Below are 18,755 nucleotides of genomic sequence, written 5' to 3'. Positions count from 1 at the left end.
TACCGCCAAATATAATAATAATTATTCCATAATTGGTTCGATACCGGTTTGATCGGTTTAATAGTCCGGTATGATTTTCGGTTTGTCAAATATTTGAAAGTTTCTGATCGGTTTAATGGGAGGAGGCGGAGGCATGGAGGAGCTGACGGAAGATGAGGAGAGAGCTCTCAGAGCCCAGAGGAAGCAAATTCGCTCCACTTGCTTCTCTTCCTTTCTCTTATCGCTCTCAGCTGCACAGGTTCTTTTTTTCACCCTTTATGGCTTTTTTCTTCTTTTCAATCTGAAGTTCCGACTTTGCTATGTGTTATGTCTATACAGATTAGCTCATCCAGGTGGACCCTTAAAGACGAACAAAGCGGCGGCTTTAGCTAAGTTTCTAGAAAGGAAGCTGCAAGATCCTAATGGGTTGTCTTCCATTGATCCTCCGTTACTTCGAGTGAGTACTACATTAAGACAAGACTCTTTGATGATGTATGTTTGAAAGTTTTGGAATTGGAGCGAAAGAGGATTAGTTCTCGTCCTGTGACGACAAGGCTTCTTGTTAGTATAGTATAGGACCACTTAATTAGCCTTGAAGAGTTTGTTGGTTGATTATAGTCACGGTTGATAGCTCAGCATTAGCTGAGAGCTGAGGTTGCTGTGCATAATCTGTTGACGTACTAATAAGGTGTTCTTGTTGAGTCTAATGCAGGACTATATTGTAATAGCTTACTGGTAGTGCAAGTTACTGGTAATGAAGGTGTTATTGTAATTATTTTCGGTAATTTGCTTTAGTTTGTTCTCTGTCCGCTTCTGTAAATTTATCTAGAGCGTTAAATAAAAGGAGAATCACTTCTGTTTCTTATCTGGTATTATAGATTTTCTAGTATTTTGGTTGGACATTAGCTTTGAGAGCTAGGATATGAACAAGGTCTTCCGAAATTGTAGCTCAGTTCTAGTTAAGAGAATTGGTACCAAGCCCAATTCTCTCCCTTCAATGGTGAAAAACTGTGAAAAGTGGAATAATGTAGTAGAAACTATGGGTGGCATCCATCAGGAAATATTATATGTTTGGGTATAATTGTGTTTCAAAGTTTATGTTAGGGCAGGATGTATGTGGTATTGAAACTTCACTAAATCGTTGCAAATAAATATTGGGCGTTGATGCATTCCTTTGGCTTTCCTTAATTTCATAGTTGCTTTGAAAGAGTTTGGATATGTAGTTTGGCATTCCTGAGATGAAATGCATAATGACTGCTTGCCTGAATGTAGTTTCACACTATAAGTCCATTGTAACTGTGGACTAAGTTTAGCTCACTTCAAACGTTAGAATAATGTTATTCCTAGATGTTCGGTGCAAACAACATAGCACACTAACATAGAGAGATTTGCTTTTATCCAAGCCAATGCCGTGTGAAATAATCCACAACGTTAATGTTATTGGGGAATATATATATGTGGCAGAACGAGTTTTCTTAAGGCTCTGGTAAGTATCGAATGTGAAGGCTTAATCTTTTATGATACTCTACTGATCTCAGGTGGGACTTCGATTTCAGGAAGAAGAATCCAACACGTTGCCTCCTTTGAAGACGTCGAGGTACCTGATTCTTTCTACTATCTTTGAGAATATGTTCTACTGACCAGTTCTTACGTACGCCTTCTTCGTCATGTTTTAGGTATCATCTGATGACGATAAGATAGAGAACACTAAGCTAAGCAAAAAGAAAAAGAAGAAAAAGATAAAAGAAGAGAAAAAGAAGAAGAAAAACAAAAAGCACAAGGTTATCTCCCTCGCACCCTTTGTCCTTACCTCATCTTTCGACTTGCTTTTCGTTCTCCCCACACAATTTTTATAAAGTCTGTTACTTTCTGGATTCCGTTACTCATATCTGCGTGGGGTAAACTTTTATGAAAGCAGCAGATCACAGTCGATGAAGATGCCAAGTTGACGAGACCCAACAAGAAGTTGAAGCTTTAGTGTCCCTTTAGTGGCTATACATAACTGATCACATGTTTGATAAAGATAGTTAAGACTAGAGCTGTTTTGTGAGTTTAGTACAGTTAGCTTCATGAATCTGATATTTGTATTTTGGTTTGAATTTATTGATTCTGTTTTTAGCCTCTTGGATCATTCATGATCCGGTCTAGTTCATTGCAGGAACAGAACAGTATATATATAACAGAGCTTATTGGGTTAAGTGTTTGTACTACTTCCAAGGGACAAAAAGAGACAGAAATAGTACAAAACAAAAATTATTCAGTTATGATTTTCTTAGATTTGATTCATAATTATTTTCTACGTGATGATTATCAATTCTCTTTCATGTCGTCGCTTTACAATTCAATGGATCAAATCTAATGAGATTTAGTAGCTACCTAGTCTAATTAATTGATTTTTTGTTTTTGGTAAAATAGTCAAATTAATTGATTTTAACATTATTCAATTAATTTTATCGTTCGTATATTTGTGAACACTATTCCTAGTATGTCACCTGGTCCGAGCTCAAATTTCAACAATTTTGTATTAGAGAAACAAAAGAAGAATTATTGGAAATGAACATAAGAAAATTTTACACTCGCCGACATTTGGTAGATGCGGATACCAATGTTTATGGTCGAAAAGATGGTATGGTTGGGAGAATAACACTCTCTCCAAAAAGCTGCTCACATGTGGCCAATACCTCTCCAAGTCAAAAAACTTCACCATGCTTTATAAATGCCTCACTTGGCGACAAAAGAAAATACACCGCCTCACTTTACTAACTGATCTTCACTCTTTTGTGAGTGGCTCGAATCATCGATTATACAGTGTCACATTTTTAAGTGGTCCGAAGGCAAATCCCCACGTGTTTAACTTCACGCGCTTCAAAATAGTTATTTGGTTAAAATTACAAGATTTTTTTCAAAAGAAAACAAACATATCTTCCTTGACAACAAATATTTCAAACATATAAATGATGATGGTGGTGGTTTCTTTCATAACCATTAAAAATGTCATTTTTGGCATATCTCTAACGATAGTTTTCGAAATCATGACGACAGCTATGTCAATAACGATGAGAGAAATCACTATCATCATCAGTGATATGTTTGAAATTGTTATCGTCAATGATGACATGTTTATTTTCTATAAAAAATAATCTTGTAATTTAAAAAAAAACTATTTCGAATTTTCTTTTTTTTTTGTTTTACGATTTTTCTTTATTTTTTTATTTTTCTGAATTTTTATTTAATTTTATGTATTTGATTTAATCTTATTTATTTATGGATTTTTTATTTAGTTTTCTGTATTTTAATTAACTCTAATTTGTTTTTGAAATTTTAATTAATTTTCTGATTTTTTTTTATTTTTCGAATTTTATTTACTTTTGTGAATTTTATTTTGTTTTCTGATAACTTTTATTTAATTTTCTTAATTTTTTTCTTTTTTTTTAATTTAATAATTATTTTTTTCAGAAAAAAGACTGATACATCTTCACATTTACCTGTACAACTGGTCAGTTTTTTACTTGATGAACAGGTAAGCCAGGTTAGAGGTTTTTTTTGAAACAAATGTCACCTTGAAGTTTAAAATGCTGGTCAAAAAAAGTCAAGGTTTAATGTGTCAATAACTGCTATTTCAAGGTTTTTCATGCGATTTTCCCGAACAATATATGTAATGATGATACTCGAAATGCCAGAGAGATTTCATCCAACTTCGAATAGGTGACGCAGATCAAAAAACGCAGATCAAACAAAATGCAGATCAAGTAGAACAAATGCAAATCATGCAAATCATGGAGAACAAATGCAGATCAAGCTAATTTAATAAATTATTGTAATTAAATACATGATGAATTTTTAAATGAACACAAGCGTAAATGACGTTTGTGTTGTACATGTGTACATAATCTCAGATGCTTATTGATTTTTTTTTATTGTGTAATTTTGGTTGCAGCTGACTGTGCTACTGATGATGGAGTGCGGGGAGGAGAAGGAAGATGATTGGGGAGTATGGACAGTGAGATTTTTTATTGTAAATGTGCAACATGTTTCTTGTTTGGTAAATTGTTCAATTTATTCGTAAGAAGATGTATGATGTCTGGGAAACTAGTTTATGCATGAATATTATTAAAGATTTCTCTATGGACAATAAATCATAGACACAAATAAAGTAGACAACCTAGCTATAAAGACAATTAATCATCTACAAAAAAATGTTAAGATATATGAGAATGATATATATGTGTAAAAACAAATAGAATTGATGAGTAATAAATACATGGAATGACATAGGAACCCACCTTTTGGAGTTATGGTAAAACAATGCACACATTATTCTATGTCCATGTGTACTTAGAACTTATAGTGTACATGTTTACACAGTTTTAAAACTCAAGAAAATTATGTACACAAGACTCAAACTTATAGTGTACTAGGGGGGTGTCCGCGCTGCGCGCGGAATATTGTTTTATTATTGCTAAGAACATGATTTTTTAGATAATGTAATTATTTTGTCGTTTTTATTTGTTAAGAGCATTATTTGGTGTTTTTAATGTGTTATGTAGTAGTAGGTGATAGGTTAATATATTTTGCGTTTGTTTTTTTTGAATAATGTGTTATTGTGTGTACAGTACTTGTCAATAGTGAAGTGAACCTCTACCGTAAAAGATTATTGAATTTCAATAACTTTGCATCTACGCATTTGTTGATTAATTCTAAGATTAACGGTTTCAACGTCAAAATTGTATTATATTTTTTTCATATTTTTGAAAATTAAAACTTTTAAGATATTTTTTGTCATCTTCCCATATTTTGACTTGAGCCGTCACCGTCTATGTAGTTCGGTACCTTTCTGGTGTGCGGTGCTTCTCACCATCACCGGAAAAAGACTCACTTCTTTCTCTTGTTTTTCTTTGGATTCTTCACCTGTAAGATTATATGATATTTGTTGTAGATCAGATTTCTGAGTTTTCAGTTGTTCGGTTGATTCTCACGGTATTGTAGGTTGTTTCAGTCAATATTGATTGCTTATCTTTTTCTTTAGATGTCAGCTGATGTTAGGAATTGCATCTCCTTGGTTGGGTCAGAGTTTAGTCGTCTTTGATGTTTTATTCCTCGTCGTTGGCTTACCGTCAATAGTCTTTGCTCGTCTTGGTTTTCAAGATCTAGTTTTTGGTGTTCTGACTTCTATGCTCTCTTTCATAGCTCGTGTGCGGCTCCATAGTTTGCTGATTTCGTTTCGTCTCTCTTTCCCTCACTATTCTCGCATCTCTTTGCAGCTTTCATCGCATCTCTGGTAGCTCTCCCTTTCACCATGTTTGCCACTCGAGGTTTAGATAGTGTTTTCGTTCGGGTATGCCATGTGGGCTTGGAAGGTAATTTTTGGTCTCAAGTTTAGTTTTTGATTTTTTGGTGGTTGTCTTCCATTCTCAATTCCTCAAGTTGTTTCTTTTCTTTCCATGTTTCCTTTGGTATAGGTGTGCGGAGTTATTCTCTTGGAGCTTTGGTCTTTTCTATCCAGAGCTTTGTGTTTTTTCACTTGCATGGTCGTGTTGTATGTTCGTGTTTAGTTTATGAGATGTTTCTTACCTTTTAGCTACTGGTTGTGATTCCGGTGCTTTAAGCATATATCTTCCTGCTTCTTGGTGGCTTTGGTCTTTCGATTATTATTCTCCATCTGGCTAGTTTTCTTGGTTATTTGTGTTGGTGCTCTAATTTCTTATTCTTAGTTTGATTATTAATAAATATATAATTTGTAAATAAAATAAGAAAAATTAGTAAAAAAATAATAAAATGGTGAAAGTTTATGTATTTTTAGTTATTAATAAATTTAAAATTTAAAATATATTTATATTATTTTATTTATTTCGGACCAATAAGTGCGAGAAGGATTAGATAGTACACAATTAGAAATTTATGGAGTAAATTGTAATAATTTAAAAGAAGAAGGATTTAAAATACAAAAAAAAACATGAAGACACATGTCAACAAACCCCCCTTCCACATGTCATAAGAAGGGAAAAAGCCAACTTTATATATATAGATAAGCTTCATCTAAAGTGCAAATTCAATATGTACAGAAAAATGAAAGCATAAATGTGTTGTGTACAACAATAAATATAACAATTTGAAATATCAAGTACACAAAAAAACACACAAAACACACAACGTGTATATATATATGTATCAAGCTATCAATGTATCAATGTATATACATGTATGAAGCTATACATGTATCAAGGTATATACATGTACAACGATTTATGCACTTTGAAAATGTAGCCTAGTCTCGGACACTTGAGGGGTAACAGGGGAGGTTGGGGTGAGTTGGATGTCGTCTGGTGGGGTGTACGTGTGGACGCGTAGGCTGGTGTCCATTCGGATAATTGTGATGATGTACGCCGGTGTTGGATGTAGCCGGTGAGTTGTACGTGTGGGCGATGAATACTGGTGTACATCTGGATAATTATGATGATGTACGCCGGTGTCGTCTGGTTCAGGCTTCCAATAATTTGGTAGTACCCCCGAGATAAGCAGAGTGTGGTCGAACGCATTACCGGTGGTGCAATGAATGATGTGTGGGGCGATTTTGGTTACATTGATGCCAACCATCACCTCGGGGCATGAGAACCGCCAAGTGTGTCGTCGAGGAAAAAGGATCCCAAAAGTCATGGTCATAGCGACGGGGTTGAACCGTCGTCGTATATCTTCCATTCACCGGCGATAACCATACAGTGGTCCGCCATGAAAGATAGATGGAAGGAGGAACTAGAGTTAACGGCTTAGACGCAACGTGAACAAAAAGAAATAAACAAACTTAGAACACAAACCTCGAGTTATAAGAGTTTAGGATCCAATCATCAGTAGGGTTAAATTTGCTTGATTAATTAGTAAGCTTGAAATTTCTAGGATGAACAATTTTGGAGAAGATGACGATGTGGAGAACCGAAGAAGGTGAGAAATAAGAGAGTTAATCAGGGTCGTCGATTGGTGGTAAATCTAATGGTTGTGGTGAAGTGGCAAATATATGTCTTATCAAGATCTGTTAAGTTTGATTTGGGCCATTTAAATTTTTTCAGCATCAAGGGCTGTGAATAAAGTCCACCAAAGTGATAAGCTAGTTGGCAATTCTCTGGTTAGAATTGAACAAATCAGTTAAGATTTAGTTGGGACCCACCTTCAGCTCCTAAAAAACGTGTTTTAGTGACATAATGTGTCCTAGCGTGTAATTAAATAAGAGGAATGTGACCTTCAATGTAAATCTAAAATTTAAAGTGAAAGATAGAAGTGCAGTAATAGAAAGTTGACAACCGGTCATTAGTCTCTTTAAAACATGTTAAAGTTTCTGGGAGAAAAATCGATTCTCTTCCTTTTCCATTCCTCTCTCCTCCTATTCCTTTTTTTATTTATATTTGTGGGGAGAAACCATTTTTAAAATGACCACTGCCGGTGCTCTTACGAATTTACGATGGCCGGTGAAATAATCATGTTTGACATATCCCTTATATATTAAAAGAGAAACATTGTAATAAATGCATTCACACTATAATAGACATGTGATAACCTGACATTAATTTGATAATAAGTATGCTAACGCGTTCACACTATATTCATAAATGTGTTCAAATTATGTACTTTGCGCTTTTTATTAATATAAAACTCACATACATGGTTCCAATAAAACTCTGGATTTTTCTGTTCGAATAAAAATAAATAATGAATCAAAAGCCAAACTGTATATATATTATTTTTATTGTTTACGGATAAAGTTGAGCAAAATATTCATAAATTTTGATTCGATTCGTTATCCATTTTTATTTGAATCAAAAAATCTGGATATCCGTAACTCTACGAAACAAATCAAATAATAAAATACAATATCCAAAAAAGAAGCAAATCGCAAATACCAATATTTTTAAGAACATATATCTAATTCGATCTGTTATATCCATATATATACATATATGTAAAGAATTATATATATATGTTATATATATTATACTTGATATCAGTTTTACAATATTTTTATGAATTAAATTTATTATATTAGGTACTAGAATTTAAAAAGTTAAATAATGTTTTATTTTTGTGATAAAATGTTATTATTAAAATTTTCAATTTTTTAAAAAATTTTATTTTATTTACGGATCAAATCGGATATTCTTTAAAATTCTAAAACATTTCGGATATCCGAGTCACCGAATATCTAGGTGGCTAAAGATCGAATCGACACGAATGCTTCCAAATACCCAGATATTCGATCTGTGTCCACCCCTATTTACGGATACAATTTTATTTTCTTTATATGAAAAAATGACTAATGTCAAGGCCTTTTTTATTTTAAATTAATTTTAATTTTATCTTTCATGTATTATTTTGAACAAAAATGTCATTTAATATTAATTAACAATATATTTATATATTTTAAATTATTTTATATACTTTTTACATACACATATAAATGTGCACCTTGATGTGAGCACCTTGTAATTAAGTATTCACCACAAATGAAGAATCTATTTCTTTTGAAAGTTGAAATATCTTTTCTTAATGTTTCTTTCACTGCCGACCAAATTTTAGTGAAATAATTTGTCTTAATATTTTTCTTTTCTTTTTCTTAAATTATTATCTGTTTAGAAACTATAATATGAAACTATTGATTCGACATGACTACTATCTAAAATTCATAATATGCAAATATTAATGTTTAGTTTTGACCCAAAAAACTAAAAAAAATCAAACATTTTAACCGAATAAACTAAATTGAATATTAATTTAAAATAATAGTTATATTTTAGAGGATTGAAAACCAAAAAAAAAAACTTAAAACCGAACCAATATTCAGATTAAACAAATTTAATATCTTTTTATTAAAAATAACGAAACTAATAATCACACTTGCGCATGATTATTACCTAGTTTTACTTATACTACGATGATGACCTTGGTAAGTAATAATTCATACAACGCATTAAAATTACGATTCCATATAAATATCAGAAGTGGTAATAATGCTATGAAGTGACTCTTAAACGTTTCGTGTTGAGTGCGATTCACACTCTTTGCGTGAGCGTGCAAGACAAATACTTTCCGCAATCTCCTTCTCACCACGTCAATTTTTCTTTGTGCAAATAAAACAAGTTATTTTTGTATTCTTTTTTTTTTTTGATAACTCTGGTATCTGGACAGCCACATTCCCAACTATCCCCCGAAAGAGGTCCAGCGCCCCAACGGAAAGGATGTTAAATCCGTTGTGGCCAAGGCTCGAACCCGGGTGGCGAACAGTACAGCTGTACCTCCTTTACCACCAAGCTACGAGCGCTTGGTTAAAAAAGGTTTTCTAATGTTTAAAAAAATGAAATTCCAATTTTATTTTTGTATTCTTTTATAAACTTTTATAGTTTTCATTTGTGAATATTGTTTCCCTCTATACAAGCCCATGTCAAAATCAGGACAAACTGTAAACAGCTCGAGGCGCCAAGACTTCAACGAGTTTCCTTATTTGCATTCACGATTTCAGAAAGGAAATCTACTGTTTGTCAACGAATATCAAAACCAATCATTTATCAAATGGTAATATTGGTTTCTCTTGGTCGGTTGTCTTTTATTTAATTGTGTTCTATTACTTTTATAGTTTCTGCATGCAGATAGAGATAATTTGTTTAATGGTATAGTTATATTCATATCGTTTAACCAAAGTGAGTGTAATCTAATGGTAACGGCGTAGTAATCTTCTCAAGGAATATGAATATCTCATCCTCTCTAGTTTTAATCCTTGGGAAGATTTACGTCCACTAAAAGATATTATCAACGGCTGCTTTCAAATTTTGAAAGACTACGGGTTTGTTTGGGACTTTATTAATTAACAAAGAAATAATTCTTGTTTATAACGTTTTTTTTTTGCTAAATTCTTGTGTATAACGTTTACAGTTAAAATATTACATATACGAAAAACTGTTTTGTATCTGGCCATACTCGACAAACACAGCTAGTCAAAAATGTTAGGCGTAGATAATATATCAAACCAAGAATATAAGGTGGATACGTCGTAATCAACGTTAGCACAAAAAATATAACTCTAACATGCTCGAGCAGTGTAGTAGCGAATAGCGACCCATGGGCAAGTTTACAAAATAACTAGCAGATTGGTTGAGAAAACAAAATGTTAGCATCAAATATTAAATAAGATATATGATATATAAAAAAAAAGATTAATAAGACATGAGTTGATTTTGACAAAGAAATTGTCTTCTTGCTATATTTGCAACTTGAACCGACAGAGTTTAATTTATTTGACTTTTGTTTTCCTAACCATTACAATTTCCAAACGACCATTTGCCATTTAAAAATAATTTATATAGTAAGATATTGCATTTGGAGAGACAACTCTATATTTCACAATATATGTGTCTACACATTTAATATGTGATTTTGTGTGTGTGGTGTTTTTGTTTCAAGAGCTAAGAGCATGATTAACCCGGGGTTCTTAAGATGGAGTTCTTAGCGGAAGTTAAAAAACTGTTTCTTAACTTTTAATTAAAAAAACTAAGAACCGGTTCTTAAATAAAGACTTTAAGAACTGGTTCTTAGTTTTTTTAGTTAAAAGTTAAAAAACAGTTTCTTAACTTCCGCTAAGAATCTCACTCTAAAAATCTCATGGTCTAAGTACACAAGTTTGTAAACTCATTGTTTTGTAGATCAAAGTCAAATTTTGAACCCCACCATCCAAAAATTGGTAGAAGTTCATTCTAATCGGTAATCACTTTCAATGCCTTAGACCATGATTAACTCTAATCTCTTAACTGGATTTTTTAGCTTCGACTAAGAGACGGTTCTTAGCTTTTCTTAGATTTTAACTAAGAAAAGTTAAGAACCGTCTCTTAAATAAGAGATATAAGAGCTGTTTCTTAGCCAAAAAGTGTTTAAAAAAAATTGTCAAATCATGAGTTAAGAACCCCGGCTAATAGACCGGGGTTAATCATGCTTAGTTGATAAAATATCCGATTTTCTATTTACATCGATAATTAATCTTGATTTTTACCTATAATCCATCTTGATTATATATACAAAAGTTTCACTAGCATCATTTCTAATTCGTTGTAATATAGAAAATTAGATCTCGATCCACGCAACCGCGCGGATTTTTGTTATCATTTATTTTTATATAAATATTTTATTTTCAATTCTAAATTGGTATATCAATTTTTAAAACATAATAAGTTTACTGTAGATTTTTTTCATTGAATAAATTGTTTCAAACTTTCACATGTATTTGTATCTTCTTATATATATATATTTTCGGATTATTATTTCATTATTAAAATCGTAAATATATATAAAGATTAGTAAAATATTGTTTTATTTTCATATTCAAAGATATTGTAACATTTCACAAATTTAGAAAGTTTTTAAAAAATTAAACTTTTCGCTTCACAGATTTATATTATCGAGTAAATAATTAAACATTTAGTTTTTGTTTAATTTTTAAAATAAACTATGTAGTTTAAAATTTTTTTCATTGGTTTAAGGTGGTAAAGATTAATCATTGTTAGATAATATGATTTTTTTTATTTTAAAAAAAATTTATAATTTTAAAGTTAACATTGACAAATATTTAAATATTTAGCATATAGAGGTGTAGTATTAAAACATTAAATTATATCTATTTAATTTATACTATCTATAAATCCAATGTATCATCTATTGTTTAATCCAATTATTGATAGTCCAATAAAAATTTCTGGTAGGCCCAAAATTTAAATGATAAGATTAGATATTAAACGTAACATGACTTTCTAGCAATAATTCCATTAGGTCTATTTTTAAAAAAATCACACATGAATCAAGGTTGTGACTTATGTTTTAATATATAAGATACCTACATTAAAAAGCTAAAAAATCAATACATAATAATGTTCAAAATACCTGATTCAGCTAGCTATGAGGGCATAAATATCTTTTAAAAAAAAATTAATGTTATCCTAGGGTATTTTTTAAAAACATATCCACATATTATTTCAAGTGTTTCATTTTGAAGGTATAAATTTCACAGTAAATCAAAATCAATAGTTGATAAAAATAGAAAATATCAAGAATAGAAAGCAATCCCCTAGACTATATTTGCGAAGTGATTTTGCCACATGTCATTTCTACAATCAATTTCACAAAACAAATATGACATGACTACTGAAATTGATGACATGTCTTATAGTTTAATATGACATGGACAATTGCATTTAATGTTAATTTATATTTTTGGTAAACTTTTTAAAATATGGTAATAACTCATATATTACATTTAATGCCAATTTATATTTTTGGAAATTTTTTTAGAATATGTGAATAACTCATAAATCATCATTAAATAAATATATTCAAATATGGCATTATAAATTTCAAAATATAATTTAATTATATATTTTTAAATTATACAATTTTACTACTAAAATTTTCAAAAATGTATACAATTTTTTTAGAAAATTATAATCGTTAATTTTTTTTTATATATTTACAAATTTTATAAATATTGTTTAATTTTAATTTTTGGTAATTATGCAATTTTTATAAATTTATTTAATATATTTAATTAAAATAAATAGATAGAAAAATCTATGTAAAGAGAAGTCATGTAGTCTAATGTTTGGCGCGTATATTAACCACCACCGGCAAAAAGGCGACCCACGCATAAAGAAAGATCAACACCTCCCCCCTCCATCCCCCTTCCAAATAAAATAAAAATAATAATTAACAAATAACTCCTTAGTCCTTACGAATTAAAACCAAAAATATCGGCACAGACGAAAACAAAAACTGAATTTAACAACTTTAAGCAGAGAGAGAGATCAAGCGAGCGACTGAGAGAGAGTGGTGTTGAGACAGAACCCAACCACGATCCGTGCTTCTTTGTCCGTTTCTTCCTTCTCCAAACAAACAAAAGAAGAAGAAGAAACTTCCTTCCCCGACACTCCCATTTGATCGGAGCTCAACATTGCTCGGCAGAGAGGTTAGGGAGATAAACGATATGGAGCGGTACGGTCGCGTCGGCGAAGAAGGCTCGCGGGCGGATCCATCACCTCCCGGAACCGAAACCGGTTTAGAAGGTATAACGTTGCGATTTAGCGTTTTGCAATCGTTGTTTTTCAAAATGCGGTTTTTTGTAGGTTCGACGTGGCGGTTAGGGCTGCGAGGCGGTGGAGGTGAATCATTCCCGGAGCGACCCGATGAGCCTGATTGTATTTATTACTTACGAACCGGTGTTTGCGGGTACGGTTCCAGGTGTCGGTTCAACCACCCACCAAACCGTGTACCGGTAATAACCTCTGCCTCTCTCTCTCTCTGTTTTTGATAAAGTTACTACCTTTTTGTCTGCTTCCCATGTGTGTTTAATCAGTCAATTGGGGTGATTCAGTTTGATCACAGATGCATTGTTGTATCTATATGATCTAATATCACTAACACCATGTAGTTTGCTTGGAAGCTCTTAACTAGATGTTTTCATTCTTTTAGGTCTTGGGAGGTCTCAGAACAGAACCTGGAGATTTCCCTGAGAGAATGGGACAGCCCGTGTGTCAGGTTTCATCTATACAATTAAAGCAATGCTTAAACTTTCTTTAGTGTAGCCAAGTCTCATTTTTTTTATGCTTTTTATTTGAACAGCATTTTATGAGAACGGGAACATGTAAGTTCGGTGCTTCTTGCAAGTATCACCATCCTAGACAAAGAGGAGGAGATTCTGTTACTGTCTCATTAAACTACATGGGATTCCCATTACGCCCGGTTTGTTTGTTCAATCTCTCTCTGGTTTTGTCTTTGTTTCTTTTGGTGGTGTATTGATCTCTCAATGGTTTTTCCTTACAGGGTGAGAAAGAATGCTCCTATTACATGAGAACCGGTCATTGTAAATTCGGTTCCACATGTCGGTTTCACCATCCCCTTCCTCCTGGTGTACAACCTCCATCTCAGCAGTTATCAGCTATTTATCCATCGTTACACTCTCAGTCAGGTGTTTTTGTAGCGAGACCTCAGCTATTACCAGGCTCATATGTTCAAAGCCCTTACGGTACTTACAGCCAAATGGTTCTTCCTCCTACGGGTATGGTTCCATACCCGGGCTGGAACCCTTACCAGGTAACGTTCCAAAACGATCCTACTTTCTTCCTTACCTCTTAATCTTAACAAAGTCTCATTTTAATTTTGTTTAGGCTTCCCCTGGGAGTCAACCCTCTATGGGATCAAGCTCTGTTCCTTTGGCGCCTTCTTATCAAACGAGCCTATCTTCAAATAAGGAGCAATCTTTTCCTCAGAGACCTGGAGAACCTGACTGTCAATACTTTATGAGAACCGGAGACTGTAAATTTGGAGCCTCTTGCAGATTCCATCATCCTCTTGAAGCAGCACCACCAAAAGGAGTTAATCTCAGCAATATTGGCCTCCCACTTCGTCCTGTAAGTCTCACTCATTGCCTATTTTAGCTTTTACGCCTTGCGTCATGAACAGAACGGTCATGAAATTGTCATGAACTCAACGTTATAGAGTTTATTGTTATGAATTAATGATAAGTTCCGTGTAGAAACTCTGTTTCTTGAATTGGTTATAAAGCTCTGTTCAGACGTAATGCATCTTAATAACAGCGAGAAAGCTAATAAGAATAAGAAACATTTGCAGGGCACAGCGCCATGCAGCCACTTTGCGCAACATGGGATCTGTAAGTTTGGGCCTGACTGCAAATTTGATCACTCCATGGGCTCTTCTTCACTAAGCTACAGCACGTCTGCTTCTTCGCTCACTTACCCTCTCGGATCCTCATCGCTCGGCACATTAGCTGCGTCATCATCATCCACGTCTGACCAACGCACAGAACTTCACTCTTCGAGCTCCGTTAAACCAAAAACCACAACAAGTGGTGGCTCGGAAACTGTGTCCGCTGGAGTTTCTTCTTCTATGACTGGCGGCGTGAGCCAGTCCGAGCCTGTTGCTGAGACCAAAAATGGTGACTCGGCTAGCATTGAGGATGAGGTTAAGGCTTCAAGTTAAAGAGACAAAACTCAAAGGAGAGAAGAGAAGAGAAACTCTCTCTATTCTTCTTAGGTTATCATCTCTCTTTTTTCTCTCTATCTTCTTTTCATCAAACTTTCATGAACTCAGGAACATAAAAAGGAAAAAGATTCGTTTTTGGGTGGAGACAACAACAGGAAGCAGAAGTAGAAGTAGAAGCAGAGAGAGACGAAAGCAGCCTAGTTTTATGTGTTATGTCTCTCCTCTTATGTCTCTCTTACCATGTTCATATGATTCCTTCATACGGCCATCTATCTTTTTTTTTCTTTCCTTTTTTTCTATTCAAACTTTTCGAAAACAATTGTTAATAAAATGGCCTGAAAATCCTTTGTTTTTTAAGGAAAAAGGTTATGGAAAATGGGTTTTGATCGAGAATCCGATTTTTCTTTTTAATTGCGTTTTTTTAAAAGGTGAAGTTATTAAGTAAAACCCTTGTTATTTTCAAGAGAAGATACATGTATAATGTTTCAGTCAACCCTTTACTTGCTAAAAAAAAATGGTTTGGCAAAAGACTTTTAATTTCTAAATGTAAACAAAATGTCAAATATGTTAAATAGTAAACGCAATAGTCTTGAAACAGTCCGATTCTAAATGGTTGGGAGCAGCAACAAGAAGAGGAACAGAAAATATATAACAGGTTTCGGTGTCACGTTTCTATTTTCGTTCTTCTTGTTCTACACTCGATCCGTACGACTCTGATCATGCTATGAAAAGTAGGGTGGGTAAAAAACACTGTTAATGTGGACGTAGAAGTCAGTAATTCTCGTACTTGGTTCTTTATGTCGGTGATATAACATGTGCATGTGCGGTTTGTTCATTGCGTCTAGTTTTACTCAAACAACTGAAAAATCATAATCATGAGTTTGGTCAATGAAACATCACAACAAAATCTATCAACAACCCATATACTACTAATCATTAAACGATTTATCTCTCAGTTTGGCAATTAGATAATCTACCATTTTTAAAGGCTGGCTAAAGATATCGCTTTTATATTATGGTAGACTTCACAGATTTATGGCGATTATAGTGATACGTGGCGAGTGGAGTGCCACAATCCCATTCATCATTTTTGATCTACAGAAGCCAAAGCCCTCCGCACTGGCTCTTTATATTTTAAATATATAACTTCCGATTGGGATTATAAATGTTATAGAATACATAGTTGTTTGCAAGTTATTTTCTTTGGCGCCAAACAAATTCTAAAGCATCATATATGAACTCCATGGCGCATTGTTATATATATATACACACACACATATGCGTGCGTGTGTATCTATGTTTGATCTGTATGACAGCTTTGATTGGATCTGATAGTTTTATTAAGTAAAGTGAAGTTGATCAACATTGGAAAGGGGACTAATTGAGTTCTATGAAACAAAGACAAAAACCTTAACCAGATGTTTTTTAAAGACAGAAAGAGTTGTGATGTTGAGTTGTTGTAGACAAAAGTTGCAAAAGAAGGGAGACATGAAACACTGACTGTGAAATCAAAGACCAAACAATTCATGACCAGAACACATGTAAACACCATCATGCTACTTCACTAAAAGTCCATCTCACTTTCCCTAATATTATTAAATTAAAATGCAAAATTTGAAGCCAAATCTCCTGTGTATTTAATCTTAATATTTTTCGCATAACCATATATATATCCCTTATATTAAAAAGAAAAAAAAAATATATATATATATATATATATATATATATATATATCTTATATTAAAATTCAAACTAATGCCAAATTTACAATTGTCATAAACTTTCACAATAACCGAGCATCAAAAGTTCAAAACTATGGATACTTGAGTTTCTGCAACTAATCTAATAATCCTGTCAAAATAATTAACATATCTCAGTTATTCACGTCGAGTCAAATATCTGTTTTGAGTAAGACATTGATTTCATTATATTATACACACCACTTATAATATTACATAATGAGTGTGTTGGAAGTAGCATGGACAAAAAGTGATCTATAATATAACTCGCATTAACACCGTTTGCTAGTCAAATCCATGATATTAAAAAATCATACAAAATAAAGAAAGAAAATAAAACTTCATGGTAAGGTAACCTTATGGTGCATGATACAATAAGCAGAATATATAATTAAGTAGATAACATATTGTCAACGACAAAAATCAAAATGACCATGGAATAACGTTTATATTATTACTTAAAAACAAAAATATCAAAAAGAATGTTCTAATAGAGTGAGTAGAAGCCTGTGTCTGTAACATCACCAAAAGCAGCGATAGGAGAAGAGAAATCTTGAGGCTCCATTATAGCGTAATCTTCCATTGACATTGAAGCACCAGCACCATAGTTAGTGCTCATGGCAGAGAGATCACACGAACCGAACTCATGACGATTCATCATCAGCATATCACCATCATCGAAGTAACTACTACTAAACCCTCCGGGTGACTCAAAGGCCTTGCTTGCCGGAGTTGTGAAACCTGCTCCGGTTTGGTTTTGGATGGTTGTGGTTTCCGCAGGTGGTTTAAGGCAGTGGTGTGGGACAATGCAGTCCAAGTAACCCGAGTTGGTACTGGAGTTAGTTCCTTCTAGCGAGAAGAAGTTGCCTTCTTCGTCTAGTGAAGAAGATAGCGAGCCGTTAGAAGACGAGTTCTGAGGACTATTACCAAACGCTTGAGTATCTGCGTTTTGATGACGAACAGGCGTTTTGAAAGAAGCGACGGGTGAGACGGCTTGGGGGAGAGTATGTTTAGGTTGCTGATATTTTTGATAATGAGGAAGATGATCAATAACAAACTGAGGAGAAGAGTTTGGTAAGAAAGATTGGTTATTATAAGGAGAGACGATGAGAGAGTGAAGATTAGGGTTTGTGAGGATAGTGTGAACATCAGTTGGAGTGTAGACGAAGTTAGTTCGACCTTGAGTGCCTCTCATTGAAAGAGCTGCTCTATCGTAGGCAAGAGCGGCTTCGTGAGCAGTGTCGAAAGTGCCGAGCCAGTGACGTTCTTTGGTGGTTGGATCTCTGATCTCTGCTGCGTAACGACCCCATGGACGTCCTGACTCCTAAGAATCTCCCTGGCTCTGCTTGCTTTGATCTCCGGCCTCTTCTCTCGCCGGTTGTGGCAGTTGTGGTGGTCGTTGTGTTGGTTGTGTTTTGGTGGATTACAGAAAAAACCATTTGAGTTTGCGATGTTCCACAGGGTTTATTATGATTTAGGGTTTTGGAGGTTGACATGATGATGAAGAAATGGGTTTTTTCCAAAAGGAGGTTTCTTCTAGGGTTTTGGCTAAAGATGAGTAAAGGGAGAAGGTTTTTTTTTTTGTTGTTGTTGTTTTGCTTCTGTCTAAAGATGATGAGTGTTGTTTGGGAATGAAAGTGAAGTGCTGTTATAAATAGAGAGACATTGAGCTTGATAGAGAGACATCACTTTTGATTTAACTGCTTTTAGTAGACCATCATCTTCTTCTTCTTTTTTTCTTTCCTTTTTTTGGTTTTTTTTTTATCTCTTTTCCAAAGATATTAAATTTAGGCTTCAGCGACAGAAATAATTAAACTTTCGCACATTAATTACTCGGATTTTTATAAATTTTTTAATATATCATTCGTTAACATAAATCGAAACCGGTTTTAAACAGCTTAATTGACTGTTTCTTTAAATTTGTTTTCTGAACATTACTATTCACCGGTTAGTCTCATTTTTTAACGTGTGTATACAGTATGTATGTATATATGGCTACTTATGAAAGCCTAAGAAGGA

At 33.5% G+C, this 18,755-nt stretch overlaps 1 protein-coding gene and 2 pseudogenes across 1 annotated transcript; 2 read left to right on the top strand and 1 right to left on the bottom strand.

The window, feature by feature from the left end:
* The first annotated feature begins 72 nt into the window (after positions 1 to 72).
* LOC106370500 lies at positions 73 to 2,177 on the top strand (annotated as a pseudogene).
* Positions 2,178 to 12,704: 10,527 nt separating this feature from the next.
* LOC106371929 (zinc finger CCCH domain-containing protein 58-like) lies at positions 12,705 to 15,408 on the top strand. The gene is made up of 7 exons (XM_013812044.3): positions 12,705 to 13,061; positions 13,122 to 13,270; positions 13,468 to 13,533; positions 13,618 to 13,737; positions 13,819 to 14,088; positions 14,163 to 14,405; positions 14,626 to 15,408. Exons 1-7 carry the CDS (start codon positions 12,983 to 12,985, stop codon positions 14,992 to 14,994), a joined length of 1,296 nt encoding a protein of 431 aa, XP_013667498.2. The 5' UTR covers positions 12,705 to 12,982; the 3' UTR covers positions 14,995 to 15,408.
* Positions 15,409 to 17,103: 1,695 nt separating this feature from the next.
* On the bottom strand, positions 17,104 to 18,484 carry LOC106370499 (annotated as a pseudogene).
* Between the last annotated feature and the right edge of the window lie 271 nt (positions 18,485 to 18,755).

Source organism: Brassica napus (genome assembly GCF_020379485.1).
Source record: "Brassica napus cultivar Da-Ae chromosome C9 unlocalized genomic scaffold, Da-Ae chrC09_Random_69, whole genome shotgun sequence".
Taxonomy (NCBI): Eukaryota; Viridiplantae; Streptophyta; class Magnoliopsida; order Brassicales; family Brassicaceae; genus Brassica; species Brassica napus.
This window is presented reverse-complemented; position numbering and strand designations above follow the sequence as displayed.